The sequence below is a fragment of the Rhinolophus sinicus genome, linkage group LG02 (assembly GCF_036562045.2).
Source record: "Rhinolophus sinicus isolate RSC01 linkage group LG02, ASM3656204v1, whole genome shotgun sequence".
Lineage (NCBI taxonomy): Eukaryota > Metazoa > Chordata > Mammalia > Chiroptera > Rhinolophidae > Rhinolophus > Rhinolophus sinicus.
The window spans coordinates 15709862-15733827 of NC_133752.1; the positions used below are offsets into that span (position 1 = coordinate 15709862).

General features: G+C 40.2%; 1 protein-coding gene across 3 annotated transcripts in view; it reads right to left on the bottom strand.

Annotated features, from left to right (window-relative positions):
- Window positions 1–23966, bottom strand: part of PPARGC1A (PPARG coactivator 1 alpha) — a 627593-nt gene that overhangs the window by 281632 nt on the left and 321995 nt on the right. The window contains exon 2 of one of the 3 annotated variants that reach the window (XM_074321853.1): window positions 6721–6893. The exons of the other annotated variants lie outside the window; for them this stretch is intronic. Coding sequence (XP_074177954.1) covers window positions 6721–6789 — 69 coding nt within the window. The 5' untranslated portion in view covers window positions 6790–6893. The remainder of the gene's footprint in view (window positions 1–6720; window positions 6894–23966) is intronic. 3 annotated transcript variants of the gene reach the window in all.

Sequence of the window (23966 nt, forward strand, 5' to 3'; positions counted from 1 at the left end):
TGGACTTGCTTCTGCTCAGAGTGAGGAGCTTGTATGGTGAAAACAAACAATGGCATGTCATCCCAAGGTCTCGTGTAGCCTTATAAATCTATGATATTTGAATCTAAGAAATACATCAAACACTTCACCTTCCTTGACCAAATGAATGAACGAATGAATGAGTCCCATACAATTGAAAAGACAACAACAAAAAATTACAACCCGCAAGGAAAGGGGTCTTCTCAAACATACCATTGTGCCACAAATGTAGCCATAAAAGAAAGAACAGAATTTCTTTGTTGACAAAACTAAATTCTTACAGTGTCTACATTCAAACCATAGCTTGCTAAGTCCATCCAGCTTTGACATAGACTTACCACTGGTCAGGCTACATCCTCAGGTGCTGATTGGGACCCATCATCCCAATTTCCTCATTAGACAGATGACATTAGTATCTTGCCGTAGATTTCTCTAAACATGATATAAACTCAAAATATGAACCACTATTCCATCGATCCCAATGTTAAGGTGCTTCAAACATGAAGACAAGAATCCTTTCCTGAGAGTAGGGACCAACCCCAACCCTATTTATTTTCCTTTCTATGTGGAAACTGCAACAACAAAGTAGTAATGGAATTGGAAGGGAAGGTAGAGAATACACAAAACTCTTTCTGTAGTTGGTATTATTTCTCACGTACACTTTTGCTTTCTTTTCGGTTGACAGAAATAAAATCTTACACTTGTAATATGTTTTCCATCAGACAGAATTATTTCAAACACACATTATGTCACTGAATTTTTACCTAGGAGGTGGGCATCTTGTTTTTCATCTTACAGAGGAGGAAACAGCTCAGAGAGGTGAGGGACTTGCCTGAGATAACATGTCTAGGACAAGTTGACTTTCCCCAGTCAGACCTACCATTTCCCATACACCATCGCCTGCTGGGCACAGACCTGCCAGGTGATGGGCCTGCCCTGCTAGATGCCTCCTTCACCATGTGTAACCTCTGCTGGGAGCTGTGGAGTTGGCCTACACCACCTTGACAAACTCAGTCTCAAAATCTCAGGAGACCCGCTGACCCCAGAGACATGCACAAGAGAACGTCCTGTCTGGATATGTGGATAAGCACAACATCGCCACCATCAGTGAAGTTGTGAGCCGGGAGTCTAACTCAGGGTTTCACTACTTGCAAATCGTACTCCTCCTTAAAAACTTGGCTCAAAGGCCATCCACTCTGTGGAATTGTCCTTGCTCCCTAGCTCCACGTGGATGGCCATCATCCCAGTGCACGTACAAGCTCTAGATCCAAGCTGCTTTGGCCTAGGTCCCATGCACCTGTTAAGTTATCTTAACCTCTTTGAAACGTCCTCTCCTACAACATGAAGATACTACTTGTATCTCCCTAATGCCGCAGTGGTGAAGATTCTACAACTGCAAGTTCATGTAAGAAGATTATATGAGTTCAAATGCTTAAAATAGCACTTGGCACAAAGTAAGCTCTTCGTCAATGTTAACTCTTCCTGAGGTTATTACCGTCTCTGGATTTTCTGAATCCTCACAGGGTCTTGTTTATTCTCCTGGCATAAAACTATCTATATATTCATTTTCCTTATAACTCTGCTGCACTATTTTGTTAGTTATTATCTACCCAATCATAAGCCCAGACACCATCTTCTCTGGTAATTTCTTTGCAGATGGTGGTACCTATATTCACCTTGCCACTGTAAAGAGAAACGTGGGGGGTCATTTGACTCTTGTCAAAGCCTTACACTTTATATCAATCACTTGTCAAATCCTGACGCTGGTATCTTCTACATACTTCTAAATCTACTGTTCTCTCTCCATGTTCTTTCCATGGTCCAGCCAGCCCTCATTTAAAGTGGTGAACCAGCTTCTTAATTGGGCGTCTGGACTCTAGTCTTATTACACTACAATTTATTTTCACACTGAAGCAAGAATAATCTTACCTTTCTTCATTTTTCCCCCTCTCTGCTTACAGCCTATCTGTGGCTCTCCACTGCCATTTGAAACTATTTGGTCTGACCGCACAGCAACTTTCTCCTTCCTGCCTCTTTAGACTCATCTTCACTACTTCTGCCTCACCCTAAAAGGCTAGTACCAAAGGACAACTGGCTCTTGGCCTAAATAGTTATTTGTCTGGCTTAACTCCTTCTCTTAGTTTAATTAGCTCTGGTATTACTCCCTCCCTGCAACCTCTTAGACAGATTGGAGGCCACTCCTCAGTGCTTCCATGACACATGGAGCATTTTTCCAACCAGCTGTGCGCTCCCTACCACGACCTCAAGTTCAACGGTTATAACATCTCTGATCACTTTTTCATCCACTTAGTGTGGATGTACTTTGCACATAGTAGGTATTCAAAAAACAAAATAAAACAAACAAAAAAACACTGAATGGCTGAAGTCGTTAAATAGATTATAGATAGGTGGTAACTGGCACATACAGTGCACAATATGGTCACTAAACATTACTTGTTGAAGTGTTCTTCGAAGTATTTTTCATAAATTAACTCATTTAATCCTCACAACAACTTTATAAGGTAGCTAGGATAATTATCTCCATTTTATAGGTGAGAAAACTGAAGCACTGAGAAGTCAAAAACTTTACCAATATCGTGTTTCCCCGAAAATAAGACCTAGCCGGACAATCAACCCTAATGCATCTTTTGGAGCAAAAATTAATATAAGACCTGGTCTTATAAGCTATTATATGATATTATATTATATTACATTATATTATATAAGATCCAGTCATATATTATAGTAAAATAAGGCCAGGTCTTATATTAATTTTTGCACCAAAAGACACATTAGAGCTGATGGTCTGGCTAGGTTTTAGTTTCAGGGAAACACGGTATTACATAGTTAGAAATGAAGGACACCAATGTTAGAATCCAGAAGTCTGGCTCTCAATCTTGTTCTTGACCCTGATGCTATAACTTCTATCCAGATAGGGGTACATGATAAATAAACAGCCACAGATGATATACTCTAGTCCCAATTCTGCAGGTGAGAAAGTTGAGGTAGAGGAAGTTTAGGGAGAAGCGATCCAGGGAAAAGGAAGAAGGCTGACCAGGGAGATCATCATCCCCGCTCCTTACTAACTCAGGGCAATTGCTTAGCCTCCTTCAGCCTCCATTCTTCTTCAAGTGTAATGTGAAGATCAGACCACGTCTCAGTTCCCTTCCAGATCAAATTGGCAATTCCCTTCCGTTAGGTAAACACCATTAAGGGATGAGTGTGTGCCAGGCTCAGTGCTAAGTGCAGAGATACAAAGACCAAATGTATCTCTGTCCTGGAGGAATCCATCTTTTTGTGGAGGAGACAAGCACAGACAGACAATATCTATAGACAGTTCACAATGGCCACACTGCAATTACATCGGTTATTTGAAAGGGAACCAACCCAAGACAAAATGCTATCCAGAAATGAGTCATCAGTACCTCCATAATGTCTTTTCAACTAACAATTGCCCAGAACAATGAAGCATTCTCAAGTCTCCTCCCATCTACCCTCCAGGGCCCCACTCAAGCATCATCACCTTCCTTTACAAGAGAAGAAACAAAGGCACTGCCTCAAGTAAGTCTGTAAGTCGACAGGCGGTTACCTGGTGGTAGAAGCTACTGCCATCTCCATTCCTGAGCTCCTCCCAGACCTGACGTGGGCTATACAAGACAGGTGATGTTGGTTTTCCAGTACAGGTTACATGCTTCAATGGATTTTCAGATTTACAGCTGATTCTTGAAATTGTATCTAGTTCATTTCCAACTCCATGGATAAGCTGGTTCATTTAAGGCAAACAGCATCCAATAAAAATACATTCTGAAGAAGTCAATGAGCAGGGTATTTTTGCCCACCTCTGATTTATTTTTTAAAAAATACTATCAGGGGAATTTCTCAAGGACCAATTCTCATCGTATCATTGTGAGATGAGATAGTTAAAATAAGTATGATCAAAATATAATTTGAAAATACACTCTGAGAGTTAGCCTTATATAAGAGTATAGTCTTCAGGGCCAAGCAGGTCTATATTCAATTTCAGCATCTCAGTAACTGTGCGACCTTGGGCACATTCCCTAACACCTCTGAGCCTCAGTTTCCCCATATGTACAATAGGAATAAATCAGAGCCCTTAAAAGAATTAAAAACGTAGCTTAGTGACTGGTATAGAGTAAGGGTTAAAAAATAAACTATTAAAAAACATTTTATTAAAGTCTTAATGATTCAGAGATTGATTATTCCATTAGAAGAACGGCATGCTTTTCCCTTTCTTCCTCTTGCTTCCTGCCTGCCCACGTCACAGCTGCTCATAAGCTATTATTCCATAAGATAAAAAATGAGATAAAATTCAGTTCAGATGGCACAGCAACCAAAATGGGAAGAACAATAGGCATTGGAGTCAAACAGGTGTGGGGTGGAATACTGAGTGGCTTTGGACAGGTTATGTAACCACCTTAAGTCTTAATTTCTTCATCTATAAAATGAGGAGTAATCAGATCTACCTCCTAGGCTTCTTAGAAAGATCGGTGTGTGTGTGTGTGTGTGTGTGTGTGTGTGTGTGTGTGTGTGTGTGTTCAAACACATGCACACATAAAACCCTGGCACTGTGATTGGTCAATAATAAATAGTCAGGTAGGAAAGTATTGGATCAGTTTCAATAAGAAATGTAGCATTTGGCTAAATTAAAGCATGAGCATCAATCACAATTTGTTTTTAAAACTTCTGCCAACAGCTTCACCACCATGGATGGCCAAGAGAAGTCCCTCTCATGACAAAGGTCTTGTGTCTAGTGCAATCAGATTTCATTTCCTCCCTTAGGGACAGCTTGAGTATCAGCTTGAAATGGGATAACTGTTCAGGTGGTGTCCCAGCATGGCAATACAGGTGACGGGAGAGTGGGGGCAGCAGGTAGGCCTCATGGAGGGCTTGAGGGCCAGAAGCAGGTCCAGCTGGAGCTGACACCTTATGACATCCTTTCCACCCAATGCCATGATGCCATTAACAAGAGTCAGCAAGACCAAATGAGAGAGTAGGATGGTCCCTTCATAACCACTACCTTCACTAGCTCTAGGGAGAGCTTCGGTTATCACAATAAAAATGACAGGGGTTGACCAGCTGTACAAGCTGTACTCTTTGGAGGTAGAGGCAAGCAGCACAGAGAATATTTTCACTATCTGCCTTTGGGAAAATTATCAAGCCAAAGATTCATGAGATGCTGACATTGGTAGGATGCATGCTTTTTTATATAAACATTTTGATTTCATGTTTCTAGTTTTGTTCACAGAGATCTCTGAGTCATCAGCTCACATCCTTTCTCCCTTCATCCTCCTTAGAGATGATGACTACATGTAAGATGCCGATTTTCCAAAGGAAAACATGGAAACAAAAGACAAAAATCCAAAAGTCACATCAACGTACCATAAAATATCTGAATATCTGTATAACCCCCCTGGAGACCCACTGTGTGACATCCTCAATATAGCACACAGAGATACGTTTTGAATCCCTTCTTACTTACTAAATAATGCTCCCACTCAAAGTGGAAGGACTTCAATTTCATGATAGGCTGGAGGATGTTTTTCTGAAGCTCCTTATTTAATGTCATCACAGTGTTTAGAACAAAACATATCTGTCGATATTGGTACTACATTTTGCTGAAACTTCTATTGCAAAGGAGAAATCTTATGAAAAGTTTCTCTTTTTATAAAAAGGGCGAATTATTTTTAAATATGGATGTTGAAAATCAAATCATTCTGAATCATGAATCATCATGTTTACATGAAACTTTCTTCTGTGGACAAAATGAAAGATCATGGTTTCACTTTATCCAACACCACCCATAAGAAATGCTTCACGCATGGAAGTGTTCTTTTTCTTTTTCCATAAGGCAGCAGCATTTTTTTAAAAAAAAAAAAAAGCAAAAAAATAAAAGCTCTGGCATCACTCTTCAATATTGTTGTCTAATTAAATGGCAATGGAGTGGATGCATAAAAATATGCATCAGAGGTGTGTAATGTGTAATGTGAAGAAGAGTAATCAAAGCCATTCAACAGGATTTAGGAAGGGATTTCAGTTGGCAGCTTACGAGACAGGAGCATATAATTTTGCTAATTTGAAATAGGTATTGTAACGTATAAACATTACTGCTTTGCATATTTTAATGAAAACTGCCTCTACACCAAAATGAATCCTTTAGCTTGAACTCTCTGTATACCACAGAGCTTCTACCTATTATGAGTTCAGCATAAATAAGAAAGGCACGCAAGCTGCATTAAAAGAATAGTCACCTCATTAAAACAGGTTAAAACCAAGCCCCTTATTCCAAGCTACTACAACACCATAAAGTAAGTCTGATGACAGGTGTTGTATTAAATTTTTATACTGCTCTGAACTTACACTCACACAAACCAAATCTGCATGTTTCCTTTGATTTACACCTGCAACTTGTTAATTCAAGGGCCTTTATTAAGAAAGTATAAATTTAGCAACATCTATAGATTTGTAAAACCCTATTAGCTTGCTCAAGAATCTAGAGTAAATTCATCTGGAGATGTATTTGCATGGTTTCCAAAGAAATGGAAACCAATGATGACTTTTACCACATGGATGTGCCTGCAGATAATGCATTTCTGCAAACAGACTGATGTGAATTACCTAGACTTGGGCTAAAAGAGTTGAGAGAGAAATTTGGGTCCATCTGAAGCCGAAGCTGTCACTTACCTGCCAGCTTGCTTCTCGCTGAAGTCCTTTTTTCCAGTCTTCTTCCAGCCTGGGGGAGGTCTCATCCATTGCTGATGCTGCTTGCACAAACTGGATTTGCCAGTCCAGTGGTTGTTACTCTCTTTCGTTGCAAGCCTCTACCAAAGCGGCAGCGAGTGCAGTTCAGGGGCAGACTGTCATGGAGAAAATGCCATGCCAGAGGATAAGGGATCGGACAGGAAGAAGCCACGTGGGAACAAATTCGGGATATGTGGGGCTACTCTGGCAGCTGCCAACTGGCCAAGTGGGAGGCTAGCTCAGTTACTGAGCATCCAGAGATTAGGAACAACCAAGCTTCAGGGCCAGTGGACAATGGGTCATTCTTATGCTTCTGGTGTAAAGGTCAGAGGAGGGAAGTGAGGCATGCTCTATGCCCTAGAAGTATGCATTTTTATGTGTGCTCCATCTTCTCCTCATCCAACACACACACACACACACACACACACACACACACACACACACACCAGAATTTGTATTATTCTGCAAGGTTGCATCAGTGGACTGGAGTATCCTGGAAGAAACAAGCTACTTTACATAGAAGCCACACATTTCATTTGAACACATCTCCCCCAACACTGTATGAATCACTCAGCAGCCAGTAAACATGAAAAATAGCAAGCTCCTTGGGGTGAAAACAGACTCATTCCTGTAGTTGAATCCCGAGCATCTACAATCCCTGCTTTCTACCTTCCCATTCCCCCACCCCTGCCATAGGATATTCTGCAGCAGCATTTCCACCTGACCATGGATCTTCAACCCCTTTTCCAAACCATTATCCAAAATGATCAGACGCTTCCATTTGGATAGACGCCTCAAAATTTCGGGCTCAACCAAACCAAACTCATTCAAACTCTGTCCTACTTCATTACTGTTTGTCACACAGAATGATCCTCCCTCCTGCTTATCAATATCAAGTACCTGTAACTTTAAGATATGCAGCTGGGAGCTACTGTCATGGCACCTACTTCGTTTCAGTTAGAACAGTGGTTTCCAAATTTGACTGAACAATAGAAGAGAATAAAATCAACTAACAGGGTTTGTAAAAATACTGTTGCCAAGGACTCATTCCCATGAGATTCTGATTTAATTGGTCCAAGACCCTGGTATATTTTTTAAAATCTCTCTGGATAATTCTATTGAGCACCCGGAATGAGAATCACAGAACTCAGTATTATCATTTCTTGTTTCTCTAATCTAATCACTCAACTGATGCTTGAATCCCCATGACCCTGCCAGCACCCATGCTTCTGCCACCCATGACGGTAAACTCCCTCCCTCCCAGCACTTCCTGTTCTATGGTTGATAGCTTTGTCTCAAAATGAACTGATATACGTCTCCCTGTAACGACCATAACAACCATGGCTGTACTATTTTTGTAATTCCATAAGGAATTAAAGCCTTTTCTGTAGGACAACCCTTCAGAGAGTAAAAGACACTAGTGGCCCACGCTCTTAAGCTTCTGCTAAAGTGTCTCTTTCCCATGTCATATCTTGCTAGTTCCTTCATTAAACCATGTAAGATGGTGTCAGGTAATTTCTTCATCCTGGATGCCAGTCTCAAACTATATTCCACTATCTCTAGTGATAGTGATTATTATAATATTCCAGAAGCAATTGTAATATTCCTGCTATGATCTACCACTGCACAGAGTCTAATAATCATATGCCTTATTTGAAAAATTCTCACAACAATAACCACCATAATAATAATAAGAGCACCCAGCCTTTTCTGAGCATGGAGCTCGGTACCCAGCCCTAGGTTAATTGCTTTATTAACTTTACCTCAATTATCCTTTGCAAACATTCTATGAAGTCATCATTATGCTCCTGATTCACAGATGAAGAATCCAAGAGAGACAAAGCTATTTGCCTAGGTGATGGGCCAAGAGTTAGCCCAGATCAGAGTCTAAGGCCTGTGCTTTGGATCCCTGCTTCATACTTCATCCTGCCCTTTCACTGAGGCAGCCCCATATCACAACTCACTGATATGGCATCACAGTCGATGAGTATGCACGTAGGTTTGTTCTCATCTTCAGAGTACACAGAAACATGTTTTATAGACTAAATTGCCATATAACTCTATCTTGCCATTATTTTCCTTTTAATAATCATAAGACTATACTGTCTACCTCAGCCTAGCAAAGCAGTTAAATGCAACATCCTTCCTTTACTTGCTTGGCTCCTCTCTTTTACTGAGAATATTCAGATGCTTCTCCAGAGGTTACCCTGAGGTGTAAGAGAGAAAGGCTAGAGGAGCAGGGGTCCAGAAAATTTTCATAGAGACCAAACTCAGTGGAACTCACCAAATATCTGGTTTTCCTCATCTCCTTGAAACCCTTATGACAGGATTTTATCTTGAAGAAGAAGAAGAAGGAGAAGGAGAGAGAGAGAGAGAGAGAGAGAGAGAGAGAGAGAGAGAGAGAGAAGGAAGGGAAGGAAGGAAGGAAGAAGGAAGCAGGAAAGAAGGAAAGAAGGAAAGAAGGAAGGAAAGAAAGAAAGAAAGAAAGAAGGAAAGAAGGAAAGAAAGAAAGAAAGAAAGAAAGAAAGAAAGAAAGAAAGAAAGAAAGAAAGAAAGAAAGAAAGAAAGAAAGAAAAACTGAGAGCAATTATTTTTACCATTTGTATCACACCATATGCAAGGTAGTTGAATCAGTTCTTATGGAAAGCTGTATACAAAGAGGTTGAACATATAATAATTTTTGATGTCCAAGAGACCTGGATTGGATTGGCAGCTCCATTATTATGTAGCTGCGTGTCCCTGGGCAGGTTACCTAACCTTTATACCCACCAATGATATGCCTGACTTAGGCATATTATTGTTCATCAATATCTGGTTCCCCTTCATTCTAGAAACATAGCAAGACTTCATTTCCTTAAACTCCTTAAAATTAGGCATAACTATGACTTGTTTTGGCCAATGAACTATAAGAAAAATGGCGGGTATCTCTTTCCGGGGGCAGGCCTTGATTCTCAGCCCACTTCTCCCTAAGTGCAGTGATTGCAAAGCATGTGCTGATAAGACCTGCTGTAACACCAAAGCAGGCTACAATGCTGAGCCAACTCGTGGAGAGCAGTTGCCTTGGAGACTCACCTGGACCAACGACAGACATTATGGGAACAAGAAATAAACTTCCAGGATTATTTATTGCATCAGTATAATCTAGCCTACCCTGACCAATACACTGCCCTTACTATACAGAGTTGTTGTAAGAATAACTAACTGATCTAGCTAGAGCATTTATCACAAGCATGGAATAAGCCTGAAATATTATTTTAAGTAGATTTCATTACAAGCCCCACTTCGCTCTACCCATTTCCCCGTATTTTACTGTTTCCTCCTTCCTTTACAGCCTGAGTTTTTCCTGTTCATAAGTGAGTAGCATGAAGTGTGGCAATTTCCATAGATGATGTCGAAATACGAATTTTAAAAAGAAAGGGTAAAAGCATTCACTAATGCAGCATCACTCTGTCTCAGAATGCAAACTCAGAATAGCATGACTTTAATTCTACTTATCATTTAGCAAGGAAATTAATGAAAGCAAAATGAAGCCTCAAATAATAAATGTAGCTCAGTATGCATTCACTACTGATAAAATAAAGTACACGTATCCAAACTGTAAACATAATGAGAACATACATGAATACAGGAGCTTATTAAATAGCACAGCTTTTATTCACTATTCTTAAATCAAGCAATCAGAAAGGAATTAGTTTGTTTCTATCTTTGTTAAACGTTTTCATGAAAGGAAGTTTCAACTATGAAAATCAAGTATAAGGAAACCATGAATAACACTCTGGCCAGATCACAGCACTGACATTTCAAGACATAAGCGTGCTCTGGAACACCACTAGGAGAGACTTTTATTTTTTTTTTTAATAATTTTCAAATGCACGTGCTACTAACCATACCCGGTGTTATGCATTGAACTGTGTCCTCTCAAAGTGATGTGTTGAACCCCTAACCCCTAGCACCTCAGAATGTGACCTTATTTGGATATAGTGTCTTTACAAAGGGAATCAAGCTCAAAGTTATTAGGTAGGCCTTAATGCAGTATGACAAGTGTCCTTACAAAAAGTGAGGAAAGTGAACAGAAACACAGACACACACAGGGAGAACACCATGTCAAGATGAAGGCAGAGATTGTAATGATGCATTTCCAAGCCAAGGAATGCCAAGGATTGCCAGCAAATCACTATTTTTCCCTCAAGATAAGCAGCTTGTTAAGAATACGCTGACTAATAACAAATCAAAAGTGTTAGAATTTGTAACATTTCCTCATGGAAAAGTTATATATATAAAAATGAAATAGGAAAAATCTATACAAAATGCATTGCCAGTCAGCCTTCCCTTGGTTTTAAGGAAAATTCCTTTAACTTACATAATAAAAACGTGTGAATACTTCATTTTAAGACTCAAAGGGCTAGAAAATAAAGAGTTTTCCAAGTGAATTAAACCATGCAGTTCAAGGTGTTCTGTGATGCTACAATACAATACGGCACTTGAACCTGTTGTATTAGATGCAGAAATTTGGTCTAGAGGAGAGACTGAAAGGAACCCTGAGGTGGAGGGGGCAGGGGGCCACTGATGACAATAAGTTCGGAGCCAAGGAGTCCCCAGGCGTGGAGGAAATGTAATGGCCTTTTACCCACCCATAGGATTTTGAACACACTTTCACTTAACACCTGGGCTAGAATTTTTATGAGTTCCTACCGCCCTTTTTATTACACATTCTCACTTTAAATCCATTCTCAATGAAATTTTCCAAGAGATTTTCTCACAAAGTTTTACTTCTGTTTTTGCTTTTTTAAAATTATTATTATTGGAAGCTAATGGTGAAGTGTTTATCTTCAGAAATTTGCTTCACAACACAACTGGAATAATGTATCCATTCCACAACATCAGAGATGTCCGCATAGTAACGCTAACAAAACAAAAGAAAAACAACTGTCATCAAAGTGATAAATTTTAAAAGAATGAACTCTGGTGTTATAGTCATATTTCAGAAAGGAAGAAGGAAAGAAAAAAGAATCCTTGCCATTCCCTCTGTAAAACATCTAAGCTGTACTACAGTGATGCCCATGGGATTTGGGCCAATAGCACACTGGCTGGTAGAATGCTCTCTCATAGACTCACACACTTTGGCACCCATGTTGCTGAGTTGTATACGTACGAAGATTCACTGGTGTTTGTTTCCAATCCTATTTATCCAGCTGTGCCCATCAATGTAACTATATAATTTAATTAAATAGTACATCTATAAAATATGAGTTTCAATGGAAAGGGAGCTGTTGCTTTCATGAAACTAGTCGAATGTCTTGGAAAGATCCAATGAAATATTGTCTATGTCTATGAGTTTTCGTTTCTTTATTTGATTGTCGTGTTCCTTTGTTGCTTTCAGTTTTATATCCCACATAGCAATAGTTTAGTGGTTACCAGAGGGTAAGGGTGGGGGGGGGTAGATGAGGGTAAAAGGGGTCAGATGTAAGGTGATGGAAGGAGAACTGACTCTGGGTGGTGATATGATATATAGATGATGTATTACAGAATTGTACACTTGAAACCTATGTAACTTCACTAACCATTGTCACCCCAATAAACTTTAATTTAAAGAAAATTTCCTTTAAAGAAATTGCTGGTGTAGAGGCAGGGATCTTAAAAATCTACACAGACTCTCTTCTCAGGTCACACTGTCTTTAAATTCTTAATTCACTTTAAAGAAACTGAAATTTATAGAGAATCCTTTAGGAATATAGTTTATACCAAAAAAAAAAAAAAAAAAAAAGACTCCAGAGTTCCACTCTGTGGGCACCTACTTAGGAAAAAAGGCCTTGGTTCCATAGCAAAATAGTGGTGAATAAATGTGCATTTATGGAATTTAAGCAAAAGTCAAATGTTTTGTGTATGTACATGATATATGGTCCCCCAACTTAATCAACTTATGTGATTAATCAGTCAACAACCATTTTCAATTGTATGGAATAAGAAAGCGTCTACGCTAAAAAAAAAGAAAAGAAAAAAAGAAAAGGTAAACCAGGAAGGACTTCTTAACCTATGCATAATGAACAGAGATAGAAAGCAATAGACTCAAATTTTCAAACCAAGAAACAGAATCCATTTCAATACCTAAGTCTACTTATATCACTTACGTGAGAAACAGTCTGGTTATAACTATAAAATTAAATATTGTATAAATTTCAGCCACGTAGACTTCAATTAATTACTGCATGGTCGTGCTGTGTCTTCCTACAACTGTGTAATAATACCAACTGCCTATAATCGGAAGGATTTAGTAGACATTTATTGATGAAAATCAGATGATTTCATCCACAGTGTCTGAATTACTTTGATATGTTTGAGCCTGAAGCAAAATAATGTAATAAAAAACAACATACAGATGAGAACCTCAATTTTTCTCTACATATGAGTCTGTCGCTGATTTGAGAAGAATCAAATCTAAGTCCGACCAGGTGAAGACATTCCATATATCATCCTTCCCAATTCAATATAAAAATAATATCTCCCCTTCCAGTATGTTTATATACTGTTCCTGCCTTTATGATATCCTGGACATTGAGGAAACCCAGAGACACAGAGCATTGCCTTAGCAAATATTAAGCACAGCAGAGAGGAATTAAAGAATACTTTCTTAAAGAGTTTACTTCAGGGGCGGCCGGTTAGCTCAATTGGTTAGAGCGCAGTGCTCTTAACAACAAGGTTGCCAGTTGGATCCCCACATGGGCCACTGTGAGCTGCGCCCTCCACAACTAGATTGAAACAACTACTTTACTTGGAGCTAATGAGTCCTGGAAAAACACACTTAAAATAAATAGAAGTTTTAAAAAAAAGTTTACTTTAAAGACTATCTGAAGTCATAAGCCTCCAGAAATAATGACCAATGTACTAATGAGTAGAGTGAGAAGATAGATAGTATGAGGAAGAGGGATGAGAAACAGGTTACATGGTAAGCTGGAAACATCTTTCCCTCTCCACGACCCCCCACACCTCCCAAATAAAATCCTCCAGTAGACTGTGGGGCTAAAATTCCACCAGCCACATCTTTTGATTTTAAAAACTTTTCAGTCACTATCTATGAAATTGCAACTACTCATAGGAGGGGTACCCTAAAGCTTTATATCCTAACACTGTCACAAGTTATTTTCCAGATTGGCTTGGAGAGTAATACTCTTTACAATCAGGCATGGAGTAAGGACGAGGGGTAAAAGGAACCTCAGAAGAGGAGAAAGGCTCAGAAGAGAGGAGGTGAGGAATTGCCAAAGTCCCTCAGGCACAAATAAATTTACAAAATATGAATTCAAAAACTCATGACAACTGAATTGATCAAACACCAAATATTTTGGATTGAAGGTTATTTAAGAACCATCCAATTGGTTTACATACTTGTAACTTATACCTAGGTTCTCATCACTGTTATAAAATAAAACGGAGGTGGGAGGTGAGGCACATTTCTTCTCTCTTACTCCTAATCCTAACATCTCAATGCCAGGGGAATCTCAGATACAGCTCGAGGATCTCAAAATCGAAGCAAATTAAGATGGGAATTTGGTTGGAAGGTGGGCTGAGGACTTGTTACTCAAACTGTACAGACCAGCGTCACATAGGAGCTTGTTAGAAATGCAGACTCTCAGGCCCTACTCCAGGTCTACAGAGTTTCATTTGCATTTTAATGAAGCTGATTCCTCAAGTTTAAGAATCAATGGACTAGGGAGACCTACCTTAAAGGTCTATTTGCATAGTAAGTTTTATTATTATTATTTATTATTATTATTATTAAGTGTAAATTCAAAGTGGCTGAGGAACAGAATGGCTGATAAATGTTACAGGGAAGAATCGAGCTCCTCTCTCCACCCCAAGAAACTGCTTGATGCTACCTCTGGAGAACCTTCTCAATGATTTCACTTCCAAATCATATAAGGATTTTATAAGCATGATCCAGTAGGTGTGAAGGGCAGGACTCCTGCCTTTAAATCACCCAACATCCTCGACATACATAACAATTCCACTTACTAGTTCAGAAAAACAGCTGATGACAAGTGAACGATACCTCCTACGAACATTTAGATGACTGATATTATATAAATCAATACTGAGTGCCACAAAATGTCAGAAAATACCAAATGAGGAGAAAAGAATCAATAGATAACCTTGGAATTAAATGAGTGATGAATAATCTTTACCAACTAAAAGAAATTAAACCATGAAAACCAAGTTAAAGCAAAATCAAGGATCTGGCTTACACACACACACACACACACACACACACACACACACACAAATATATAATTTAGAGGTAAGGCCACTTGCAACAAACATGGCTGTTCATTTATTTTTTCCAGGAAAGCATTATGATAAGAACTACAAACTAAGAGCTAAATTCATACGTTCTAGCTTCTGTCTGAACAGGCGTAATATGTTTAAAGTTCTACAACAAATGAACTCAAATTTACAGAGACAGACCATGTATTAACCTAGCAACCATGAAACTGAGCACACATTTGTTTAAGAGTTTCAGGGTGTAGGAAGTAGGGGTAGGGAGACAAATTCTACAATTTATTTAATTCACTTCATTTTAGATTTCAAATGTGCCTATTAGAGCTATCAAACAAACCATAAATACATAGACAGACCAAATGTCAGAATTCAAATTCAGATGTTTTTCTGAGTCCCAAATTGGCATCAGAGATAAATCCAGCCCTGTAACAGAAATCAAGATAAATGTCTTTCTTCACGAGTAAACAGGTGAAAAGTGGTATTTTTACATCATTTTATTGTTATTGCTCATGGATTCTAAAACATGAACTAAACACCTACTATGTGCTCAGAATGGTGCTGGGTACTAGCGATTGAGAGATGAGGGAAACACATGCAAGCCCTGACCGTCCTCTGAGAAAGACAGTCAGCTAAGCAAACCATTTCAGCCCCAAGTAATATCTGAGCTACGGAGAAGGGGCTGTGCTCGCACCACCCCAAGGATCCATCCCATTCCAACCTCCTGGGCCCACACAGCTCACCTCCAGGAATTCTGCTTAGACTGCAGTGTCCTTGGAGAAGAGTGACATGGAGTCACTGTCCCAACCCTTAACATAAAATCTAGATTTAAGGTTTGGGGTGGTAGTGCTTTAAAATAAAATAGTCTCTGAAATGTTTCTACAGCCGTGCAGACCACAGCACGAGTAACAATACTTCATGGTACTCTGACCTCTGAATTATTTTTCCTTTACAGACTCATCTCCAAATCTAAATATCCATGGGTGCCTACAAGACACTGCAGTCCACACAGACAAAGTCTCCTCTGCTAGATTCTAGTCAATGATTTGCATAAATAGAGACATCGGGGAACTAGGGTCCTTCTGACCTAATAGCCCCAAAGCCATTTCCGCAAAGGTCCCCTTTGGAGCCAGACCAACTTGAGATCAGCAGAGATATTAACAGTCTTCTGAATGGCATTTAACAAAGATGTCCTCCTTTGGAGCGGCGACTTCCTTAACGTCAGAGGGACAGGAGCACACACAAGCAGAGATTATAAAATGCAGCTGCTTCTGGAAGGTTCAGGTAGTAGGTGGGGACTGTATTTCCTGGACTTGGGCAGAAAGAGTGCTATTCAGGACCTTTGGATTTCTACCTCATTGGAAAAGATATCCTCCCATGTTGCCAGCTGTCGATCTATCTCTCAGGCAGGGGTTGTGGGCTGTTCTTATTTATTGAGGAATGGCGGAGGAGGCAGAGATGGAAGACCTCTTCTCCAAGAGACAGCCCATGTGGAGCATAGTTGCAACACTCATCAAAGCAACTTCTCATAGAAAGCTGAGGCTACCACCCTACCTAAAACAACACTGGGAATCAGGACCGTGAGCAGATTGAGAAACCAAATTAAGCCAAGAGCATCCTGCAGATGATTGTTAAAACAATAAATATATATCAAACCAGGGGCTTGAATCATGTCACAGCTCTAGAAGACTCACCAGCCCCACCCTTTGTTACACTGATAGACTTAGAGACGGAAGGGTGTTGAGTGCTTACTACATGCCATGTGCTTCCATCTTTAAAACAATTCTATAAGATATTATCATGATTACTCCTTTACAGAGAAACTGAAGCATAAAATAATTGAACAGCTTTCCAAAGTCCTCATGGCTTTAAAGGAGTGGAGCCAGGAGCAAGTGGAGATTTCTAGAGCCCATTTTGTTAGCCACCCTCCCAACTGCCTTCCTTTCTTCATCAGCTGCCATAAAAACTAAAGGAGGTGATGGCATCGGCACCAGATTGAAGACTCACCTCAGGGGCTTTTCCAAGCCACATCCCAGATGCTGATAATATGGGGATCCACTCAAGGCAAATGGAAATGATGGATCCAGAAGGAGTGTGGGCAATGCAAAGGCATGAAAAAAACACGTAAAATGGAGAAAGCAGAGCCATGCAGCACAGATCCCTCAGGCTCACAGCTGTACAAGAAGCCCTAGTCTCTCCTTCTGGTCCAATGGGTGCTCACAAAGTTGTTTGCTTTTAACATGCACTTAATGCCTTCTTTTAAAAAAGGCAGAAGCAGCAGCCTTGTGAGTTTATAATGAACTGGAATTATGGCTGCTGCTCTGTTGCCGTGTGTTATTTTGGGCTGACTGTCCCACTCTTCTGGATTCCGATGGTAGGTGCTGAAGCTTGCTCTAGTAACACAGGCTGACTGCTGTCCCCAAAGGACCCTGAGGGAAATGAAAGGAACTATCTCGAAGTCTTCAGCAGACAGGGGAGGTTGAACATAAACTCCCACTTAATGTTTTCTCCAGAAAGAATCAATTCATTATCTTTATTTCCGACACAGTATTTATGAATTTCCTTTCAGCGGGGCCCATCGGGGCAAACATCACAACTCGCTGGTGAAATACCGCGTGCGTTTTCTTTTCCTCCTAAAGAAGATTAAGGCCAATGAATAAAAGAAACGGGGATGTGGCCCCTATATTTAGCTCTCCTTATAACATCATGTCTCACGGGTATTAAAAATAGACCCAAATCACTTGAAGACATTCTGAAAAATCAAAGGCAGCATAGCTTTCCAAGAGGAAATGTTAAATGTTTTCTGCTGTCTTTCTGGTTGAGAATTTTTAAGGCGCAAAAGCACTCAAGTGAGCTCCCTTGTCCTTGGAGACCTGGTCAGGGTGGTGATTGAGGTTTTATAACATACTCTGCCTCCTACCCATCATCTCTTCAACCTCGCTTCTTGGTGGATTGGAGTTTAAGAGAACGCTGGGCTAGTCCTTAGTGAAAAGTGTGAAATCGTCTGCATAGAGAAATTCTCCTCTGTTAGCAACCTTTTCCCCAGCCGGAGTTCTAACACTCCCAAGGTCCCTGTCAGAGAGAAATCAGCTCAGATTCAGTTCACGGAACACATATGTGTTATGTGTGATGTGCCAGGCAGGGCAAAGGATGCAAGGAAAAGGATGGAACGTCCTTGGTAGAGAAGGTGCCGGATAATTTCATAAGTAAGTAAAGCTTCCAGGTGACCACAGGCAACAGAATTCAAAAAAGAGACGGGTGACAGCTTGTTGGAAGGTGTCAGAATGGACTTCATGCTCGAAGTGGACGATGAGACAAGGGTGGTGATAGAGAATTCAAAATACCGGAGCCCCAGTGTGGAACAAGGTCAGGAATTAGCTTAGGGTAATGCCTCTTGTCAAAATACATGCCCAATAAACCTAGAGGAAAAAGCCTTGAGAATCAAAGAAAAGAACGTCCAGTTGGAGAAATCACATAAAACCTGCCATTCACCAGCTATGCAACTTTGGGCAACTTATTTCCTTTCCCTATGCCTCAGTTTCATCATCTGTAAAATGGGGATCATACTCCATTGGGCTGACGTGCTGATTAAATCATCCTATGAATTTATAACACTTGGCTCGGTGTGTGGCATGTGGTTCATGGAAAACACTCAATAAATAGATAGAACTCACTCAAGTGGGAGCTCTAATCACATGCCGCACCCACTCTTCTGGCAGAAATTCCTGATTAACATTAGGGTACACTGCGGGTAAGACAGCGTGGCCTTCGCTTTTGTAAATATCTAATTTTCAGACTTCTTTGTGGCTCATACCCTTTACAGAGGAAGATGACCCCACAGCCACCACCAGCTTCCAATGACCAAAACAAATATTCAAACTTGAAAAAATATATATGTATATACATATATATACATATATATGTATATATGTATGTGTGTGTGTATATATATATATATATATTTTTTTTTTAATGGGATTTTATTTCAATCCATATCAGTATAGCCCATCACACTTTGAAATCCCTCACAGAGAGGTTAATGAAAAGTTGAGGAGCATTTTCTAACCTAAGGTAAGTGTATAAAGGACCTTGAGGAAGTGAACAGTGAGCGAACAGAAATAGCAGGGGCAAAAATCAATGTTTGTGGAATAGCGCAGTGTTTCTCAAACCCGTGTGCACGAGAATCCCCTGGAGATCTTGTCCAAATGCAGACTCTGACTCAATAGCTCTGGCGCGGGGCCTGAAACACATAAGCCCCCAGGTGATACTGACGCTATTGGTCCGAGGGCTACACGTAGAATAGCAAGAGAATGGCGTTTCCTTTGGAGTTCAGCAAGAACTGAGTGAGGGAATCAGGAGCGCCCCAAATGAAAAAAAGGGCAACTTGCACCAAAGGTCTGCCCAAACAAAGATGGCAAGCGTACTGACTGATCTGCAGGGCCGCCGAGGTAGAGACATAATAAATACAGAGAGACACGATGTCCAAGGGGAAGGTTTCTAGAAAAGAAGAGGCCCCAGCTCACGCAGCACCAGTGCATTGCTCACGTTGTGAGTCACTCACAGCCTTTTAGAATTGTTGATGGCAAACATTTTGGAGAGAGCTGCAATACAGGAGTGTGCTCACGGCCATTAACTATGAAGCACTAACTCATTTCAGCAGCCTGACACAAATTATGCTCCGCTCTTGAAAAATAGCTATTGATTAGTCTTTCTTCTTTCTCATGCCTTCCAATATTCCAGATCAGCACTTCCATTCACTACCCCACACCCCCATCCCCCCACAGATGCCTCACACACCTAGTTAGATCATTCCCAAACCACAACCACATCATGTCCCCGGAGACTTTACTTTCTTCTAGATTTTGGCTAAAAAAAATAAATAAATAAATAAGCCAACCAAGAGGAAAACCAAGGATATCTCTTTTTGTTTCCCCACATATCTGCTTCCTATCAACCCCCCAAAGTCTTTTATTTTCTGTGCTCATTATAGACACAAAGGCAACAAATCAACTGATCTATCATTTCCTGTGTGAGAAGATAAGAAACTAAGAGGGCATGAAAAGGACAGAATAGAGAATTAGCCTTTAAAGAACTAAATCAGCTTCAGGGGCAGATTGAATGGTAATACTCTGAGCACCTGCAAATAGCGGCTTGAGTATCGGAGAGGCAAAAGGACGCTCATAGTTTTCAGGATGGAGCAATGCACATTGCATCTTCCCCAGTCTCCTTCTTAATCTCAAAAAAAAAAAAAAAAACCTGACGAAGTATGTAGATCTTCTCTGACAGAGCGATTGCCGTGATGGATGGCCCTAGTTCTCTGTGCCTTCCTGTACCCACGCCCTCAGCCATGGGACTCTGCAGCTTCTTCCATTGAAAAATGGAGTCCATCTCTCCATCCCTTGAAACTTGGCTGCCTTGTCTCTTGCTTCAGCCAGCAGAACAAGGTAGACGTGACGGTATGTGTGATCTGAGCCTAGGAGCCTTCCTTGTACACATCTGTTCTCACTCACTTTTTCCTCTGCCTTCACCAAGAAAATAAGCTTAGGCTATCCTGAGACCACTCAGAGCAGAGCTGAGGTTTTCCTCCTACCAGCCAGCCCCCTAGCCCAGTCACCAGCTAGCCCAGACACTAGAGTGAATCCAAGTAAGATCATTTGAGTCTGACTTAGATTAGCAGAACTGCAGAGATGACACTTAGACTCATGGGAAATAATAATAGTGGTTGCTTCCAGCCTCTAAGGTTTTCAGTGCTTTGTAATGCAGCATTATTTGGCAAAAATAAATAAATAAATAAAAACCGATATAGCTCCCTTTGGAAAAGCCACGATAAAAAGTCCAGGTACACAAATAATTCCAACAGGACACTGGCTGTCCTCTGACAAAATTATTAATGAACACAAATACACTGTAATAACATAATTGCATCATTTATAAAACAAAAACACATTAGGGAATTAGATAATAAAAACACATTTCTATATTAGTTTTCATTTTTCAAAGGGTTTAATCTGTCTATTAATAGACTGTATTAACTTGTGCGCATTTTTTAAGTATGCTAGACTTTAAATACAAGTTGGTCATTTCTGCTTCTGTGCATTCATTCGCTGAGGATTATGGTGAGCAGAGTTGTGAGTTGGGTACCGTGGGCCCTCCGATGATGAATGACGCATTAGTCCCTGATCTCGAATCACATCTATCTAGTAGGATTGACAAAGGCACCTACTCACCCTACACCATGCTCTTGCTGCCATCCCTATCGCTTTAAATTTTACCCATCTTCCCAGGTCCAGGTGAAGCGTCTCTCCTTTTTTCTGTCTTCCCTAATCCCACCCTTATTTTTCGTTCTAAGTAAACTTTCCCAACTCTGAAAGTATATTTTGGGAGGTCAGGAGCAGGTCCAGGCAATAATCCAGGACAGTCATAAAATTAAAGTTAAAAAAGAAGCTATAGAGCAGATGACTCATGAAGGGCTTGAATACTGGTTGCAGAGTATGTACTTGGTTCTACGGGCAATTAGGAGCCATGGAGGGCTTCTGAGAAAGGGAATGACGTAATCAAAGCTATCATTGAGGGAACATTGTCGAGATGCCTTAGGCCCTTACTAGAGGCTCATGGAAGCCCCCCAGGTAATGGAATTTCAGAAGGAATAAGATGATCAATTGCAGATTCTGCATAGAGGTAAAACAGGATGAAAAATCCATTGGGTGTGCCAAGTAGATAGTGACCTTGGAAAGAAAAATTCAATAGAACATAAAAAGGGAATGGGATAAAGTAGGTGAGAAATCCAAGCTGCCAGTTCCCACCTCAAATTTTTCTAGGGAGGAAGCAAGATTGACTGATTGTTTGCAAAGAGACTTTAAGGATACAGGACATTTGAGGAGCGATTAGAGTCACTCTCCCTCTGATATATTGATCTGAAAGACCTAAGAAACCCTAGTCTTTCTCAGAAGTGCCTACAGGCTGCTATGGGGAGAGAAGAGAAGGCTGAGGTCTTAAAGGGTACATGCTGAATGAGTAGGACCTAGACTTCTTGCTCCCATTTCAATAAATTTAATCCCATTTACCTTCCTTTTGTACTTGGGTTCTATGCGGGATTTCATTTGGAAAAAACAGGACTCCTTCTAATGATTTAAAAAATAATAACAATTTGCAAGCCATTAAACCAGATGATTTCCATGACCTATGCAAGCTCTAAGATAAAAATACTATACTAATTATCTTCGAAAGCTTAGAATAAGAAAAAAAATCAGGAGGTAAGCACCTAACACCTCTTGAACGTATAATACGCCAGGCAATGTGCTGTGTGTACACTTTCCTTGGGTCCTCTCATTTAATTCACACCACAGCGCTCTGAAGGAGGAATCATTATCCCCATTCTGCAGATGAGTAAACTGAGGTCCAGAAAGATAAGGAATTTGCTCAAGATCTCAATGCTGACTCTGGAGCCTGGGCTCTTGACCACTATGTCACAGCTGTGTGCATATCCACTCCCACCCAAGGGAGCGTTGGGCTCATCCATCACGTCTCAAGGACTTCTGAATTTGATTTTCTAGAACACAAAGGTGTATCTTTGGCCAGAAAATGCTACTAAACTTAGGGAACAGAAGGGATATGTTGAGAGGAAACCATAGATTGAAAGAACCGGAAAGAACTGGAAAAAAGGATTAGTAAATTAGTGGAACCTGGAAGGATTGGTGAAAACAGAAATCCTGACTAGGGAGCTGTAAAGAAATCACACACACACACATACACATACACACATACACTCACACACAGCTGTAACCATAAATGCCATTTCTATGAAACTGTCTATAAAGGACATCTACATAACAGAAAAAGCATTTTTACCCTAGGTCAAAATAGATTTTAACTAGGAAAATCTTAACTCCTTAGTAAGAATCAATTATTAAAATATAATTATCTAGTCCATCCCATTTACAATTCCACCTCTCCCCAACTCCTTATCCCCTTCTCTGCTTTATTTTTCTCCATAGCATTCAACACCATTTTGTAAAACTGTACCTCTTACTTATTCCTTTGTTCATTTCCTATCTCTCCCCACTGGACAGAAGTTCTTTGGGCATGGGTGGAGAGTTTATTGTGATTTCTGTGGTTATTCACTCTGTACCACTAGTACGTACGTACCACAATGCCTGGCAGAGGCACTCAGGCACTCGATAGATACTTCTTTTTTTTTTTTTTTTTTTTGATTAAAGTTTATTGGGGTGACAATTGTTAGTAAAGTTACATAGATTTCAGGTGTACAATTCTGTATTACATCATCTATAAATCCCATTGTGCATTCACCACCCAGAGAAGGTTCTCCTTCCATCACCATATATTTGATCCCCTTTACCCTCATCTACTACCCCCTCCCCCCTTACCCTCTGGTAACCACTAAACTATTGTCTGTGTCTATGTGTTTTTGTTTCTCATTTGTTTGTCTTATTCTTTGTTGCTTTTGGTTTACATACTATATATCAGTGAAATCATGTGGTTCTCTGCTTTTTCTGTCTGACTTACTTCGCTTAGCATTGTAACTTCAAGATCCATCTATGTTGTCACAAATGGTCCTATTTCATCTTTTCTAACCACTGAATAGTATTCCATTGTGTATATATACCACAACTTCTTTACCCATTCATCTATTGAAGGACATTTTGGTTGTTTCCATGTCTTGGTCACTGTAAATAAAGCTGCAATGAACATTGGAGCACACTTGTCTTTATGTATAAATGTTTTCAGATGTTTTGGGTAGACACCCAGGAGAGGGATTGCTGGGTCATATGGTAATTCTACTCGTAAATTTTTGAGGAACCTCCACACTGCCTTCCATAGCAACTGCACCAGTCTGCATTCCCACCAACAGTGTATGAGGGTCCCCTTTATTCCACAGCCTCTCCAACACTTGTTACTATTTG